Here is an 18,018-nt window from a genome sequence, read left to right on the forward strand (position 1 = left end):
TTGAATGAGATCACGGAGAATATGTGACACCATCAATGAAACCTTTCATGTTCTGGCACATGATTGGTGGGAGTCTAATGGTGTTTCAGGGACAGTGTAGTCATGCATTTACCATATTTTTTAGTTGTCTATTCCCCACCCTGCTCTCAGGATAAGCAAATTTAGATACAATGGACATTGTACCATAGTAGTAGTGAGATATCACACTCCTCTTCCCAAAATACAAATCTCATACATATTGTTCTTTATTCTATCTGTGTATTCATTTAAAACACACATTTCTATCCCACTGCAATCCAGAGACTTGTTTGCCATTTCAAAAGACATCTGTTTCATTTAGAATACTTATTTGACATACTATTCCTTTTAAATCTTACCACCACCACCACCACCCCCGCTAAAGCATCCTGTTATCTGGATAGAATTTAATGTAACAACAGAGCTCTGGAACACCATATTTATGGGAAATCAGTTCAGCAAATCATATAAAAGATGAATTTTTGCAAAGTACTCAGCTGAGAAGACTGCTTTGATTTTTTCCGTTGTCATTTTCCCTATTAATTTTTTCCTTAGTTAAGCTGTCATTTTTTTAAAAAAAAATCTTGCTGTTTGGATTAAAACTATCAAACTTTTGCAGAATCTTAAAAATACCTTTCTTTTATCTTTTAAAATACTGTTATAGAAGTTGTCGCCTAGCTAAACCTGCCTGAAATGTAATGGGTGCCATGGAAGCAAGAGAAAGTTGAACGCAGTGTTCTATTGTGAAACAAGCCCTTCCCTTCTGTATGTAGATAAGAGGTGGAACTTGTATTGCAACATAGTGCAAGATTCTGCAGATGCCATTGCTGATGTCAAAAAACTGAGCCACATCAGCTCTGCTTAGGTGGCAGAAGTCTAAGAAATATCACAGCTGCAGCATAACCTACACTGGAAAGGTGAAAAGTCAGGCCAGATGATGCAGTGTGGCAAACTCTTCTGTACAGTGTTGTCAATTTTTGACTTGACCTTACACTATACTAAATCTCAAACTCTGGGTGAGCTGAGTTCCCAGGATTGAAGAAAATTCACTCTCCGAATCCTAGAAGACTTATTGATTTACCCACTGATGGTTCTGAGCAGCTATGGGTCGATTTTTTTTTCTTTAAAATTGGACTCTGAGCAAGGTGAGCCTAGGTGTCACTGAATCCCGCCTGTCAATTCAACGCTTTTAAAGCAAAACCCCGCCCCGATGATGTCCCCAGAGTGCTATTCCTTTAAATCTCTACCGCGCCTCCAAGGCCACGGTTTTTCAACCCTAAGCCCCGCCTACGGCTGCGGGATCCTCCGTTCCGGAAGTGCCACGTGTACCGAGTGCGCCTGCGCGGCCTTCGTTTACTTTCTTCCGGTGTGAAGAGCAGGGCCTCCCCTCCTGGGCTTGGCGCCGGAGCAAGACTCAGAGACGCCCGCGAAGCGATCCTCTTGCTTGCCGCTATGGCCCAGCCGGGAAGGCCCGCGTATAATAGCCTTACTAGAGCCGGCCAGCCGCCGCCACCGCAGCAGCCGTACAGCAATGGTGAGTGAACCCGGCCGCACCCCGGGTCATCACTGGCTCCTCTAAAGGGGGCTTGAATCTCTGGCTCCTCTCGGCAGGACAGTCGTATGTCACGCCGCGGAGGGGCAGGGCGGCCGGGAGCGCGGAGGATCCGTGTACGTGGCGGCGGCGGTACGCGGACCCCCTTCGGCTGTCGCCCCTCGAGGAGCTGGATGGCACTTCGAGCAGAAGACGGGCTTTTTGCTAGGCGGGCTCCCCTGGTTTCCCATCCCGAGGCCCTGCTTTCCTTTCGCGATGGCACTCGTGCTTGGAAGGCGTTGAGGGTCATAGGGAGGTCCTGGGAGAAGGGACTAGTTGCAGCCGTGGCATCCGCACTAGTAGCAGCTGTGGAGCATTTTCTTAGCGTTCTTGGGGACGAGGCAGCGATGGGCGCTCCCTGTGTCACTCCCTGGCGATGCTCCTAACGATGAAACGCCTCTGCCGCTTGAGAGTATTTCCCAGAATTTAACACGAAGACACGGGAAGCGGCTCCCAGAGGGAGAAATAGGTTAATCTGCGTAGCAGAATATATATATACATATATTAATATATATGGCAGTACCCTAATGTGGCTTGCAACCTATTGACGCTGTATGAGTTTATATATCTTTAGAAAACGGGATGGTTTACAATATTTGTCTTTTGTACAATTAATTGATCAATTACTCTTTTGAGACGGCTTCCCAGCTGACCAGTCTTCCTACAGATATATATAAAAGCACTGTTGTGAAGAAACAGAATGGATGCTACTTGCTTTCTGGGATCTGTGGGTGTAAAGAATGCTGTGCATAATTCAAATGCTCCTGGTTTAAGGAGTTCATTATGCTGGTATAATCAGAAAAATCTCTCAGCTGACTAGTTGCTCAATTTCTCCTCCTCTCTGGAACTGAAAGCTGACAAATGAGGCTGGCTGAGGAACTGTAAACTGTGTCTCAACTGTGTGCCGACCTGTGTGTTCTTCTGGTAAAAATAGAGCAATAGCCAATCTTTAGCTGTGTTTCACTGTATAGTTTCATAGTTGGATGTTGACAGTAATTAGTATTCTATTTTTTTTAAAGATTGTAGGTCTAGGAAGAGAATCAAGGTGTATTAGTACTTATAGGAGTTGTACAAATTTTGTTTCTTAAGAGATTGAAACTGTGATTCCATGGTTCTGTAATACAGAACTTTGTCCTTTCCCCTTTTACTACACCAATTTGGAGTTAATGATCATAGGTTACATTATGTGAGTTTCCTATTTAACATGAAGTGTAGAATTCTAAATTGATATGGGCATTCTGTATTGTAAAGTGATAGTGACATAAAGTTAGCTGGAAATGACATGATTGTTTATTGCAACAGGATCATTGCTGGAGCTGATGGGCAACAAATAGAGATGTAGAAAGAATGCAAGCCAATGGTATTGTTTAGTGTGTTGCAAACTGATTTAGGAAGAGTAGCATTTGGCCTGTAGATTCTTGATATTTTGCAAATCAATCAAGATGGACATATAGGCATGGTGTGTGATTTTTAATCAATATGTTTTGTCTTGATGCAAATTACGGTACAGGTAGTTCATGACTTACAATTCTAGCTGATGTTTAGGTGTACTACCTGTTACCAAAACTATTAGCTATAAATTTGGCTAAAGGAAGCAGTGAATCCCATTTTAACTTTGCATTATTTAAAATATACTTTGTTCTAACACTCCTGAATTCTCAACATATTTAGTTTCAATAAGTAACTCTGAATCCTAATATTGAAAGAAAAAACCTGCTCCATCCGTATTTTCTATACCATGTATAATTTTATATTCTATCATGTTATCTTTCTTTACTTCAAATGAAGGCCCAGATACTCCAGGTAGTCCTTGACTTACAATCACAATTGAACCCAAAATTTATCTTGCTATAAGCAAGACAGTTAAGTGAGTTTTGCCCCATTTTACAACCTTTCTTGTTGAATGAATCACTGCATTTGTTAAATTAGTTACACAGTTTAGTGAATTTGGTTTCTCCATTGACTTGGCTTTGCTTGTCAAAAGGTGATCACATGATCCCAGGACAGTGCAATCATCATTAAATAGGTGTCTGAATGTGTGACTACAGGGATGGTGCAATGGTTGTAAGTATGAAAAAATTTCATGTCACTTTTTCAGTGCCATTGTAACTTCGAGGTAACTAAACAAATGGTTGCAAGTCAAGGATTACCTATATGGTGTATTATCTTTCTTTAGTTGAAACGATTTTAAACTTGTATAGGTCTTATATTTTAGTTTGTCTGTGTGGATTTATGATGATTTAAAATATTGGAAAATCTTGAAATTTGCACTCTAAAGTCTTTTAGGTGTTGTCAATTAAAATTATTTTTTTAGAAGTAATTCTTTAAATTATATTTTAATTAATTAATTACATGTATTTTAGCTTAAAAAATATCCCAAGACTCATTTGACTTAATTGCACAGAATTCTGAATGTGGTTTGTGGTTACCCACAATCTTGTGCAGCTTCTGTGGCAATAGAGGCAGTAATTTTGAATAAACTGCAGTTTTAAATAGAACAATATACATACAGACGATACTAGGTGACTGGTTGATATAAGAATGCTCTCTTATTAAAAATGTATAATTCTGAATTAAGGAATTATAGATTCCACTTGTTTTTACAATCAGGGCAAGCCTAAAGAGAAAACATGTTCGTCTTATGCTAGACAAAATAGTAAACTATCATTCTCCATTACCTTTCTGCTTTTCTAACCCAGTAGTGGCAGTATTCATTGTCTGTTTGAAAACTGGAATTCCTTTAATATTTAAAGGAATCACATTTCTGTAATTATAAAACTGAAAATAAGACCTGACATCCTATATAAAAAGGAAGAGGAAATGGAATTAGGCATAGTATGTAGCAGAAATTCTCATCTCTGATTTTCTGAGCATCCAAGAAAATTTTAAGTCATTAATTTATTTGCATTAATGCTGAATATTGCTTTGGAAGACTAAAGTGTTACAAAGAAACATAATTAGAATTCCAATTTGTTTCTGAAGTAATAGGAAAATTTATGTTCATGCTGCCTTGTAATTATTAGCCATTTTCTATGTAGAGAAATGGGTTCTGATCCTGAACATTCTATGGAAATTCTTATATGGAATGATGGGAACATTTAAGCTTTTACGCTTTCCCCAAAGGAGATGTACTCTAGACTTGTTATATAATTTGATGCTGTATTTAGTTACACGGGCATAGCACATTTTAGAATCTGATGTTTGAATTGTCACAGTATGAGCACTATCCATCCCCCCACAAAAGTCATTTGTCATTGTGATTTGCCACAGCTCTGAAAAACTAGAAATGTTGCTATGAGGCTCCCTACTTTGTGATTTCAAGGCAATTCCAGTTAGAAATTTCTTATAGGTCCTATTGAATTTAAAGCTGTCCATACTGTACGTATTCTATAGGTTCTTATTTTGGCTGATTTAATTCTAATGGCTTTTGGTCAGATGAGTTTGATTACCTTGTGATATAAATCCATAGTCAGTAGCATTGTATTTAATTACTTAAAATCATCTTATTCACTGTAGTTCTCAATAAAATTACAGGTGGTCCTCAACCAAGGACCACAACTGAGCCAAACATTTATGTCACTTAGCATTTGTTAAGTGAGTTTTGCCTCATTTTAGGAGTTTTCTTGCCATAGTTCTTAAGTGAACCACTAGAGTTGTTGAATTAGTAACACAGCTGTTAAGTGAATCTGACTTCCTCATTGACATTACTTGTCAAAGGTAACAAAAGGGTATCAGATGACCCTGCGACACTGCAAGCATTGTAACTATCAGTCAGTTGCCAAACATCCAAATTTTGATCATGTGACCATGAGATGCAGCAATGGTTGTAAGTGTGGAAAATGGTCATAACTCACTTTTTTCAATGCCTTTGTAACTTTAAACAGTCACTAAAAGAACCGTTGAAAGATAATCCTTGACTTATGACCACAATTGAGCCCAAAATATCTGTTGCTAAGTGAAACATTTGTTAAGTGAGTTTTACCTCATTTTACGACCTTTGTTGTCATAGTTGTTAAGTGAATCACTTCAGTTGATAAGCTACTAATCTGGTTGCTAAGAAAATCTGGCTTATCCACTGACTGCTTGTCAGAAGGTCGTAAAAGGTGATCATATGACCTTGGAACATAGCAACAATCATATGTATAAACCAGCTGCTAAGCATCTGAATTTTGATCACATGCTGCAAAGGTCATAACTGAAATGGTCATAAGTCACATTTTTCCATGCCACTGCAACTTCGAACGGTCACTAAATGAACTGTTGTAAGTCAAAGACCACCTGTACCTATATATTCTTTGATATAACTTTGAATGAATAGTCTTAAGAATTCCGAGAAAGGTAGGTACAATTTTAGAAAGTGTATGTACTTAATCAGAAAATTCAGATTTAGATAAAATGATTTGTCTGTTTTTCCTACAGTTGAGAACTTTCCGAAAGGTGGTAGAATTAATTGTCCATTGATATTATTAATTTTTACTAAACATAGCTTTGGATAAGGAATTTAGTTCTCAAATCCTTGAAACTGCAATAGTGTGCTCTGTTCTCTTTTTGCTTCGTTTTGTATTCTTTCCTCCATTCTTTGCATAGATTCTTTATTGTATAAATTGTACTCATATTCACTATTCATTAACCTTCTTAGTCATTGCTCTTTTACTGAGAAGTCTAGTTAACAAGCCTGTTATCATGCTTGCTTCTACTGAATATTATAAAGATTAGTATATTATAAGAAGTTATGTTTTTCATTTTGTATTTGTTAAGAAATTTTTAAGAAAACGTGTACCATCTCATTTTAAACTTGACTTTTTAATTTAAATTTCATCCATCATTTTTATCCATCCTTATTCATCATTTCACTTTGGCTACCATGTTTGCTATGCAGTGACAGTTGCAATTGTTACTGATATTAGAGCTAGGTGTGTAGTGAGTCACTCTTGCATGGAGAATATGTGAGCAGGAGAAGTTGCAGTGGGAAAGCACTGAATGTCTAGGTGGGGGAAATGGGATCTCTCTGTTCTACCACAGCCAGGCCCAGCTGTTGTCCTGCAGTTGGCTTACAGATCCCACCACTGTCTCCCTCTGCAAGGTCTTTCCTTGAGGCACCTTGGGAAAATGAGAGCATAAGTCCAACCCTGCTAGAGCCTGCTCGGCCCACTGTTTGCTGTGACCCCTCCTAACAATAGGGTGAAAAGCATCTGCTTCCACAGGAAGTAGACCAAGACACAGCTGCACCCCTAGCCTTAGCTTGATGTAAATTGCAGGCAGGGACAGGACCTGCTTCCACAGGCACTGCTACTGTTTGATGTGGTTGGCGATGCCTCAATGTGAGGCTAAAAGTTCAGCTGTCTATACACGTGGCCTACTTGAAGCTGCCACACAAGATGTTGGCCTATTTCCTGTTGTCACTGGATATGAGGTTAGCCATCAGTTTGAGACTCTTGTTTCAAGTTGCAGAAAATTTGAAGAAATACCTAATATGTTCTTTTTCATACAGGAACATATTAATTTTATCTGGTTATTATTCTTTTGATAAAATATAGAATCCGTATAGCTATTTTGAAATAACAGCACATGCTGTTAGAAAATATATCTAGTTGGCCACAGCAAAGAAGGTGGCTGATATATTTCTTTCTGTCAGTTCCTTCCCTGAGGTCTTGTAATACCATTATGCCTCCAGGTTTCCCCACTATGTGCAGATAATTGTTCTCTATTTTCAGGTAATGGTTATTCTGTTGACAAAAATGCATCCTTTTTAAAATTACATAATTTAATGTAATGCTGAAGTTGATGGTGCCCATGGGTAATACTTCATTTGGATTTTTTTTTATTACTTCTCCAGCATTTCCCTATGACTTCTTTTAAACCATTGCTAAAGAGAGGGTTTGTACAGTTGTGGAGTTGCCGGGATTCACTTACACATCTTAAGTATCCGTACCTTTTATTATGGAATTACATACAGTAATGAAGCTGTGGGATTTCTGAGTAGTTCAGCAGTTTGTAAAGCCAAATAAAGTTAGTGGTTGGCCTTATTCATTTTATTTTAATTACTGAAATAACCTAAGGTTTCTCAACAAAAATGTTTCTCATTTATTAATTGGAAATGTCTTCCTTTAGGTCCTGTGCCAGGCTCATTGATGAATTCATCACACTTATCAGATGGACAGGGACATAACTCTTTGATCCCAAATATGTATACTCAGCAAATTGCAACAAAGAATCCTCTGCATGCCACCTCCGGACAATATAGCCATGGGACATCTTGGAATATACCTTCTGGTCAGACTCTTAATAGAACCCCAATGGGATCTTCTCTGACAGCATCACAGCCAAGTCCTGTTGCCCAAATGCCTTCTTTGTTGCAGAACTCAACTGCTATATCAACTTCTGATGGTAGTTTTTATTCTGGAAATAATTTCTCAGCTAATTCAAACTGGCAATATATGCAGAATCCTTTGACTCAACCTAATATAGTATCTCAACCAAATCATTTTGCTCACACGGTAACTTCGCCCTTGTTGCCATCAGGGAATACAAATTTGCCCACAAACTACCATTATGTTTCTTCTGCTGGAGGTCCTCCAATTCACAACACCTATACAAGGCAAGGTAAGAAAAAGGAAGCAATTCCAAGACTCATATCCCATCTAGGGAAAAATCCTAGGTATTTTTCATCCCAGAAAATGCTTATGAACATGAAACCAAGGATTGTATAAGTGGGCTTGTACTAAAATAATGGGATTCCCTCAGTCTCCTCCTCCTTTACAACTTCTAAGATTCCACAAATTTGTGTCAGAAGGATTCCCCTTTCATGACAGAGTTGGAAAACCAGTTTAGTCTGTTTCAAATGCTCTGTTGGCTGACAGTACTGCAAGTTGTAATTCAGTTACAGTATTCAGCAGCATCAACCAGCATATCCAAAGATAAAGAATATTATATCTGGAGGGTTGCAGATTCCTTAATCCAGTAGGTTAAACAAATAAGATTTCAAACCCTAATTAGCAATAATGTTCTATTTCATTAGCAATAATAAATTTTCTTGCTGTTTAATGTGAGTCATTAGTTGGCAACTGATTTGTTGTTTAGTGAATTTTCAGCTCTCTGATATTTCTGGGGGTTAAGAAATTATAGTAGAACTGTGTGGCATGGTAGAATATAATATATAGATGGGCTGTAATATGAACTTGCAAGTACAGTTAGTCCTCAACTTACGATCACAACTGAGCCTGAAATTTCTGTTGTTAAGTGAGACATTTGTTAAGTGAGTTTTTGCCCCATGTTAAGTGAATCACTGCGGCTGATAAGTTAGTTAAGTGAATCTGGTTTCCCCATTGACTTTGCTTGTCAGAAGGTCACAAAAGGTGATCACATCACAGCAGCGGTCATAAATATGAACTGGTTGCCAAGCGTCTGAATTTTGATCATATGATCATGGGGAACCTGCAACAGTCATAACTGTGAAAATGGTCATAAGTCACACTTTTCAGTGTCATCGTAACTTTGAATAGTCACTAAATGAACTGTTGTAAGTCGAGGACTACCTGTATTGATTCTGTCTTGCCACAGATAAGTAATGCTGATGTGGTGATGAGAAAAAGGGTAGCTATAAAGAACATTCTATCCCTGCTGTAGAATGGATATGCTGGCCTGGGTTGCTGAACTTCGTTCTTGCTGCATTCTCTGTACTTCTTGTCTCTTGTCTATTAAATGATATGATACACTTATATAGAACATATATTTGCATAGAACAACTGTATGTGAGTCACTATATTGTAGTATTTAAGGGAATTGAAAACCTAATAATCCATCTCTAGCTATAGAAACACACTGTATGATTCTGTAGTAATGCGTTTCGTCTTCGTCAGCAACTTCTCATGGGATAATTGCATTGGGTAAGATCTGTGATTTTGCTTATGTTAACATTAAACTTAAATTACTGTAGTTTTTTTTTTCCAAATCTGCAATAATGATTTGATTTATACCTAGCACTAAACTATAAGAAGGGGTGGGCTGCTATGGCCCTTTTATGATCTGTGGACTTCAACACAGTAGCTGGCTAGGAATTCTGGGAGTTGAAATCCATAGGTGGTAAAGGGGCCATAGTGCCCACCCCTGTGGCACAGTGTTTAGAGTACAGTACTGCTGGCTAACTGCAGTTTGGCAGTTTGAATCTTGCCAGGCTCAAGGTTGATTCAGCCTTCCATCCTTCTGAGTTTGGTAAAATGAGGACCCAAATTATTGGGGACAATATTGTTGACTCTGTAAATCAATTAGAGGTCTGTAAAAGCACTGTGAAGTGGTTTATAAATCTTAAGTGCTATTGCTATTGTGCTAACTAAGAAATAAACAGACTCTGTATCAAAATTAATTCATTGAGAAACTGAGAAAAGGTGTAAGTTCTACTGGTTCTTGTGGATACTGTTCCACCGCAAGCTAATCAGTTACATTTATTTGCCAGTTCAACCTCCTTTAGGACCTTCTGCAGTTGGAAGTCCAGTTTATACACACCCCTCTGCTCCCCCATTAGCTCCTCCCCCAGCAAGCACTGCATCCCAGGCTGTACAGAACTCATCAAGTATGCAAGAAGGTAAGCATTAACGTGGTTATTAGAGGAATAACTGCTTTCATCCAGTTAAGAGCAAAAATGTGAATTATGTAAGAGTAATTGAATATGATTCAATTCCAGTGGTGATACTTTATTTAGGAGAAAAGGAAACCTATTAACAGCTGAAAAGGAAAAAAAAAACACTTTCCCCGAAAATATGACCTATCCCAAAAGTAAGCCCTAGTTTGATTTTTACACATGCACCCAATATAAGCCCTACCCTCAAAATAAGCCCTAATTAGGACCCCACCCACTCCAATGTGCATGGATAAAAATTAAGCTAGGGTGGGGATGGAGGGGTGGACCTGCCCTACTACTTAACTTTGGAGAGTTGCAGCCAGACCTCACACCCCCTGGCAGCTGCCTTGCCGGCCCATTTCTTCTATAGCTAGCAAGGCTTTCCTGAAGGCCTCTGCAGCCGATAACAGAGCTCCGGATCAATCCAGAGCTCTTATCAACTGCAGAGGCTTTCAGGAAAGCCTTGGTCGCAGAAAAAGTTCCTGAAGGTCTTATTTTTGGGGAAACATGATAGTGTAGCATAATTTTTTATGGACCAAGTTTTTTTAACTTCATAAGCAAGGACTGAGTTTATATATTCTACTGAGCCATGATTTATTTTAACCATAGTATATTGAATGGGTCATAATGGCCCTATTTACACATAATGTTAAGCTATGAATTATGATTTACAATCTACATTATGATATCAGCTGTGATCAGTGTTACTTATTTCTAATAGATTATTTTGTTAATAGGTGATACTACATGCCCTGCTAATGATGGACTATCAGTCCCAAACAATTTTGATGCAATAGAAGGAGGTGGTTTCCTGGGTAAGATAGTTTTTATTCTATTTCCATTGCTCAAAAGTAAGTTAAATGGGGAATTAATTGTTTCTATTGTGCCTGTCCATATATTGTTTCAAAACAGCCACACAACACAATTATGAACTATTTTGGTATAGAGGAAATGTGCTTTCTGGAATTGAAAATTGAATATATATATTTATACATTATGTATAACTCTGTGACTTAAAAGTGATATGGACACCTGCAGTAATTTAACAGACATTTAGTAATATTATAATACTTCACTCAGCAGCACTTTATAGTCTGGTTTTAATCAAGATGTGAAATGTGTGTTTAAACAGGATGTAATGGATTTGTTTAAAACCTCAAGACAAAGCTGTAGTCATAATTAGTTAACAATGAAAATGCTAGGTTAACTATCAACAAAGCAAAACAGTTTTGAAATTTATCCATTAAAACATTAGACCTAAAATATTTTTCTTTGTGATTGACTATTAATAACAATTTCTATTTTCCTTAAATTAAAGAAGTTGCCCCTGCATGATTCATCTTTAAGTGGGGGTGTAGTATAAAATGAACTGTCTTGCAGAATGATTTGGTCTAAAATCACGTGATTTAACTTTTGTCATGCTGGTTAAATCTTAATGAAAACTAACATATTATACATTACAATAATTGTTAGGTATGTGTAATGCTTGGTATATTAGATTTAAATCACTAATGGGGGCAGCTCATTTAAATTGTGATTTACTCATTAGAAAAGTTCTGAAATCTTCATTTTTTACTAAAAGAACTCTATTCTTTTTGATATAATCTGAATAGTTTTTCTACAGTATGTGAATAGGTATTAGTAATCAAAGATGCAGTTTTGTATTTCATTTTTGAAAAGTAAATATGAAGTAGAATAATAAAGACTGAATTTTTTAGGGTAATATTACTTTAGAACAAAAATGCTCTTAGAACCAAAGAAGTAGATAAATACTTGTGATATTGGAAACCAGACCAGTTCCAGTTCAGTTAACTGCATTTTTGGAAGGTGTTCTTGAATTCTAAAATTTGCAAATATTTTTCTATCTAGATTTCTTTAATTTGTACTAAAAATGAATTCTTTTAAGAAATTGTGGGGTTTCTATCTCAATGATCTCTGAAGTAAAATACAGTACATGTTTTTCACCATCACTTTTCTAGATTCTTATAAATAGCAAGAAAAATATATATTGAATGGCTCACTTTTGGTTTAATGACCTTGGAGAGGAGGGTATACAGGTAGTCCTCAGCTAATGACCACAATTGAGCTCAAAATTTCTGTTTAGTGAAACATTTGTTGAGTTTCCATTTTTTTTACCTTTTTTGCCTCAGTTGTTAAGTGAATCAATGCAATTGATAAGTTAGTAACCCTGTTGTTAAGTGAATCTGGCTTGCCCATTGACTTTGCTTGTCAGAAGGTTGCAAAAGGTGATCACATATAACTGTGAAAATCTGTCATAAGTCACTTTTTTAGTGCCATTGTAACTTTGAACGGTCACCAAATAAATTGTTGTAAATCAAGAACTATGTGTACTATTTATCGTATTTTTCAGAGTATAAGACACACCAAGATTTTGAAGAGGAAAATTTTAAAAAAAGTTTTTGCACTCTGCAGACCTCCAAAAAATATCCCATTTTTCGTGAAAATGGGCCTTTTTTTGTTTAAAAAAAGGGCATGCATAGTCTTTAGGAGGCTTTTAGAGTATTCCTGGGGGTTGAGGGGAGGAGCAAAAGCAAGGAAAAAAATGCCCCGCTTTTCGTCAAACAAAGGGCATGCATAGCCTTTAGGAGGCTTATAGAGTGCTCCTGGGTGGGGGAACGGCCTGTTTTTTGCTCATTTTTGCACTCCCCAGGCCCCAGAAGCACTCTGGAAGCCTCCTAAAAGCTATGCACGGCCATTTTTGCAAAATAAAGGTGTGTTTTATACTCCAAAAAGTACAGTAATCTGAATATTCATTAAAATGTTGCCCTTCTGAACACAACTAATCAAAAATAAACAAAAGTAAATCCACCTTAAGTACATGTAGAATGTAAAAAGTTTTTAGTAATTCATTTTATGTTTGAGCAAATTACAGCTGTATAACATTTCACATACATTAAGTATCCTATCAAAATCAGTTTTACCTTAATTACAGAACAGGGGAAATGGCCAGTAACAATTGATACAGGAGGAAGCCACTTAGCTATGGTTGGTTTGAAAAAAAAAGTGTTTAATTTTAATTGGATCTTAGAAACAATCTGTTTCTGAATTATCTCCTGAAAAGCAGTTTCATGATCTGACAAGAACCTAATGAAAGACATTACAGGTAGTCTTTATCTTATGTCCACAATTAAGCCCCATTTTTTTGTTACTACATGAGACATTTATTGAGTTTTGCCCCATTGTATGATCTTTATCTAATTCATCCACTACCACAACCCTCATGGTCTTTGATTGCAAGAATGGTTCACAAGCTTGCTGGTTAATACTGTGTTCCTCCCTTTTGACCCCCGAAATAAGCACTTTGCTTTATTTTCGGGGATGTCTTATTATTTTTGAGGTGCAGGAGGTGGCAAGCGTGGTCACCTCATGGCTGCTGCTGTGTTGCAATAGTTTCACGGAGGGCTTATTTTCGGGGGAGGGCTTATGTTAGCGCATGCACTCAAAAGTCCGATTGGGCTTATTATCTGGAGAGGTCTTATTTTCAGGGAAACAGTATTGTGTTTCAGGGCAATAAAGTGTACTTAAAATTCTCCATCTTTTGTGCTTGATATTTTTAATAACAAATGGCTGGATTCATTGTCAAGAGTTAGGAAATTTTCAGCATGCTCAGGTGATTCTGATTCTGATATACTCAAGCTTTGGGCATTGAGGGTTTGAAGAATAATCTGGGAAAAGTGAAAGTAAGTCATGTCCTTGGTGAATTGGTTCTTCCAACAATCTTGGACAACATGACATGACTTTTATAACAACTTTTGCGATCCATTTTTATTTATACAAAGTGGCGGCAAACTGTCTCCTTGCTGACCTTCTGTAACAAGACATTAATCCATGTTTGAAGGTCTGTTATTTGGAACAAAGAAGCAGCGCAAACCAGTCTTGTTTATTGCAGATTTGAGACTACAAAGCATTCATACTGCATGGTTTTATATACATTTTTCATCAGTTTCAGTGTCTAAAACATCAGGACCAAAAAGGTCCAAAGTTCCACAATGTTGATGAAATCCCTTTGCTGGCATGGAAATTTGGATTCATGTGATTTTGCAGTTGCATTAGCTGCTGTTTTTATTTACTTTCCACTTTCTGGCTCCAGGTTCAAGCTTGCATCACACTGCAGAACATAGTTGTTCAGCTTTCTCTTTGCTTTGTGAATATCAGATCCAGTTTGCTGTGCTCTTCCTAAACATATGCAGTAGTCACCCCAAGTCCTAGTTACCTAAGAAGTCTATTTTTAATGTGTGGTTAAAATTTATTTTGTCTATTTCCTAACCACCATTTTTCTGCCTACTGATGAACTATATGCTTGAGCACTCCGTGATTCAACTTAGAATTCTTATGAAACTTTGAAAACATGTTACCAGCATTCCTAATTAAAGACAACACTTTCCAGAATAATGTACAAAAGACAGCTAATCCATGTGCAAAAGATATGATGCTAGCGAATCTGCAGATTTAAGCACTGGCTGGATTACTTCAAAAACATTGAACTTTGAATGTAAAAAATACATTCGGGTGAAGTCCTAGCAAAAAAATAGTCTCTTGTATCTGAAATCCCAAGTTAAGGATGGGCCTAGCTGTTATTGAGAATATTGCCAGGAGAAATACCTGGAAATAGTGTGTAGCCCTGATAGTTCCATCTATTTCTTTATGATATTGTTCCCAGATTTCCGTTAGCAGTTTTTGATGTGGTCCTCCAGATAATGTAATAATGTGTTTTATTAGACATCAAGATCATGCGATTGCAGCTTGGTTGCTTGGCAGCTGGCTTGTAATTACAACATCACAGTGGCCCGTGGTCATATGATCATTGTTGCAAACCTTCTTTGCTGGCTTGTGACAAGCAAAGTCAATGGGAAAGTTAATAGGAGATCGCAAATGGTGATGTGACCATGGAATTCTGCAACCAGATTCAACGGCATTTGGGACTGTTGGAATTGCTATCATAAGACAGCGCAATCACATGATCTTGTGTCTTACTTAGCGTTGGAATTCCCAGTCTCAATTACTGTTGGGAATAACTACCTATATGTTCAAGTATCTGTTCTTAATCATATGAAAAGGAAAGTTAATTGAACAAAATCTTTATTTTTTTTCCCAGCAAAAAATGCTTGCTGTAATCTATATTTTGTTAAATGATCTATTCCTATTTCTGTGTGATAGAATTTCTTTTTAAAGTTATGAATACTATACCAAGTCTTCATTGGAACACTACTCACGCTACTAACACTAACTCTGATATGATAGTCACCAGTGATGGCACTGAGAGTAGTGCAGGTACACTGTCCTCAAACTATTGTTTGTATGCCAATATTGGTTTAATATTGGTGAGTTCATGTTCTGATACCGTGTTTCCCCGAAAATAAGACATGGTCTTATTTTCTTTTGCCCCACGAAATATGGCCTTGGGCTTATTATAGGGGGAGGGCTTATTGTTTTGGGGTTGTTGGGCAGCTGCTCCCTTGTGAACTGGCTCCCGAACAGCCGGGCACATCCTCGGGGCGAAGCAGTCTTGAGGTGACCACGCTCACTAGCAACCGGCTGGCCCTCTTCAGCTGGGCAGAGCACCATTCACTGACCTAGGGAGTATCCTTATGGCACCAAGGCACGTAGCGCTCTGCCCGCTCCCCAGCTCCCGTGGCTTGGTACATTCGGGATACCCTCTAGGTCAGTGCATGGAGTTCTGCCCGGCTGGAGAGGGGGGTTGCGCGAGCGCCTGTTCCGCCCCCACCGCGCTCCGAGCATAACTTCTTCTCTGGCTTCAAAACTCCAAAACTCAGCTGCCGAGTCTTCCAGCAGCGGCCACTCTAGGAGTGTGCTCTATGGTTGTGGGCTGGCTGCTGGAAGACTCTCTGTCTGGAAGCCTCTTTGTCCGGCAGCCTCAGATGTGAAACATTTTGAAATTTCAGCTACAGTTGCTAATTGTTTTCTTTGTTTTTTACTTTTCATTTTAACCTTTTTTTTACTGAAAGAGAGCAGTATAAGCCATTCAGAGTTCTTTTAGATTGGTGCCACATGTCAGACCTATAAATAAATATTACAGTATAATGACTAGATTTTTGTTCAACGTGAGAATTCCATTTGTAATTTAAAGCCTTCAAAAGCTGTGATTACAAAAAGGTCAATGTTTTGTTTAATAAAAACAAAAAGAATAGGGTGACATAACTGTATTTATTTAGACTGAGCATGCTGAGGCTCTCCAAAGCAGAAACATCATAAACTGAAGCTTTATTGAGGCAGCTAAATGATTGTGATGATTTAAGTTAGCAATATTTCTGCCAGGGGTGGGAGAGGTGAACTAAAATTGGAAGTTATGTTTGTGGTTTTAGTTTGAATTATATTACTTTGTTTTGAAAGTATTTAAGGTTTAAAATTATTTTTTAAAAACACACCACATTTATTTGTCTGTAAAGTAATGCTATATAACATAGCATGATCTGTTTACTGTGTATACTGTACATTGTATTTAATTACTAAAATGGTAAAAAAAAATGTTATCATTTACCATTCAGTGTATTTACTCTTTCAGCAACCCCACATAATCCTGCTTCTCAAAATGCTAAAGTAAACAAACATGTTGGGACTGCTTATCCCAGCTTGCCCCCAGGCTACCAAAATGCTTCTCCACCTGGAGGACCAAGAATGCAGTATCCAGGAGGACCTCAGCAATTCCCTCAGCAATTCCCTCAGGTAAATCCCCCCCAATTTTACTCATATGTTATTTCTAGGTTCCACAAAGGCTTTGTTGGCCTTGTAAAAGTTGTTCTTCCATAATTAAAGAACTCAAATTTTAGAAAAAAAAATCAAATTTCTGATATTGATAAAATGCCTTTTGAGGTGGTAGATCCAAATTTTTTAAAAATAGAAATCAGCTGTAAATCTTGTTTTCAGTGCTACAATAAAGTATAGAAGTTCCTGCTTGGTAAATTTGCATTTTTAGACAAGAAAGACAGTAGACAAGATATTGGATAGATACATAGATTTGTATCCAGAAAGTCTTTTTTATAGTAGAATGGGTAGAACTGGTGATCGGTCACCCTTTTTCTGGTGGCTAATAAGTCTACCATTTATTTTATATAGATAGAGAAAAGAGGGAAAAGATATTTAAATTGTATAAGTGGAAATCTGCTTTTGAAACATATATAATATACATGAACAAAATGTTAAATGGTTTAAATTAATGGTTCCTGAGGAATTATTTAGACGTGAAAAATGCACTAGATTTCTTATTAAATGGTTATGCAAATTAAAAATTATAAACTGAATTGCAACTTCCCTAAATTTAGGTTGTTATATGAAAACACAGTTGGCTTTACACTGATTCCTTTTAATCCCACCCTGACCAGCCTAAGGATGAGATTTCTGAACATATATGCATTTGGTTCAACGAAAGAGCACACTAATAATTAGATATAGTATGGAGAGAAACTGGAGATTCTCAGTTTCTGCCAAGAAGTGTAAACAGGTACTTCTCAACTTACAACAGTTCATTTAGTGACTGTTTGAAGTTGCAGTGGTAAAGAAAAATGTGACTTATGACCATTTGTACACTTATTACGGTTGCAGCACCCCCATGGTCATGTGACCAAAATTCAGATGCTTACAACTGACTCATATATATATATAACAGTTGAGTGCCCTGAGGTCCCGTGATCCCCTTTTGTGACTTTCTGGCAAGCAAAGTCAATGGGGAAGCCAGATTCATTTAACAACCGGGTTACTAACTTAACAGCTGTAGTGATTCACTTAACAACTATGGCAAGAAAGGTTGTAAAAT

At 37.5% G+C, this 18,018-nt stretch overlaps 1 protein-coding gene across 1 annotated transcript in view; it reads left to right on the forward strand.

Moving 5' to 3' along the window:
- Positions 1-1,366: 1,366 nt before the first annotated feature.
- Positions 1,367-18,018, forward strand: part of SEC24A (SEC24 homolog A, COPII coat complex component) — a 43,130-nt gene continuing 26,478 nt past the window's right edge. Inside the window, 5 exon segments of the mRNA XM_032238896.1 lie at positions 1,367-1,552; positions 7,721-8,212; positions 10,062-10,190; positions 10,964-11,041; positions 16,771-16,931. Coding sequence (XP_032094787.1) covers positions 1,471-1,552; positions 7,721-8,212; positions 10,062-10,190; positions 10,964-11,041; positions 16,771-16,931 — 942 coding nt within the window. The 5' untranslated portion in view covers positions 1,367-1,470.

Source organism: Thamnophis elegans, chromosome 2, assembly GCF_009769535.1.
Source record: "Thamnophis elegans isolate rThaEle1 chromosome 2, rThaEle1.pri, whole genome shotgun sequence".
Taxonomy (NCBI): Eukaryota; Metazoa; Chordata; class Lepidosauria; order Squamata; family Colubridae; genus Thamnophis; species Thamnophis elegans.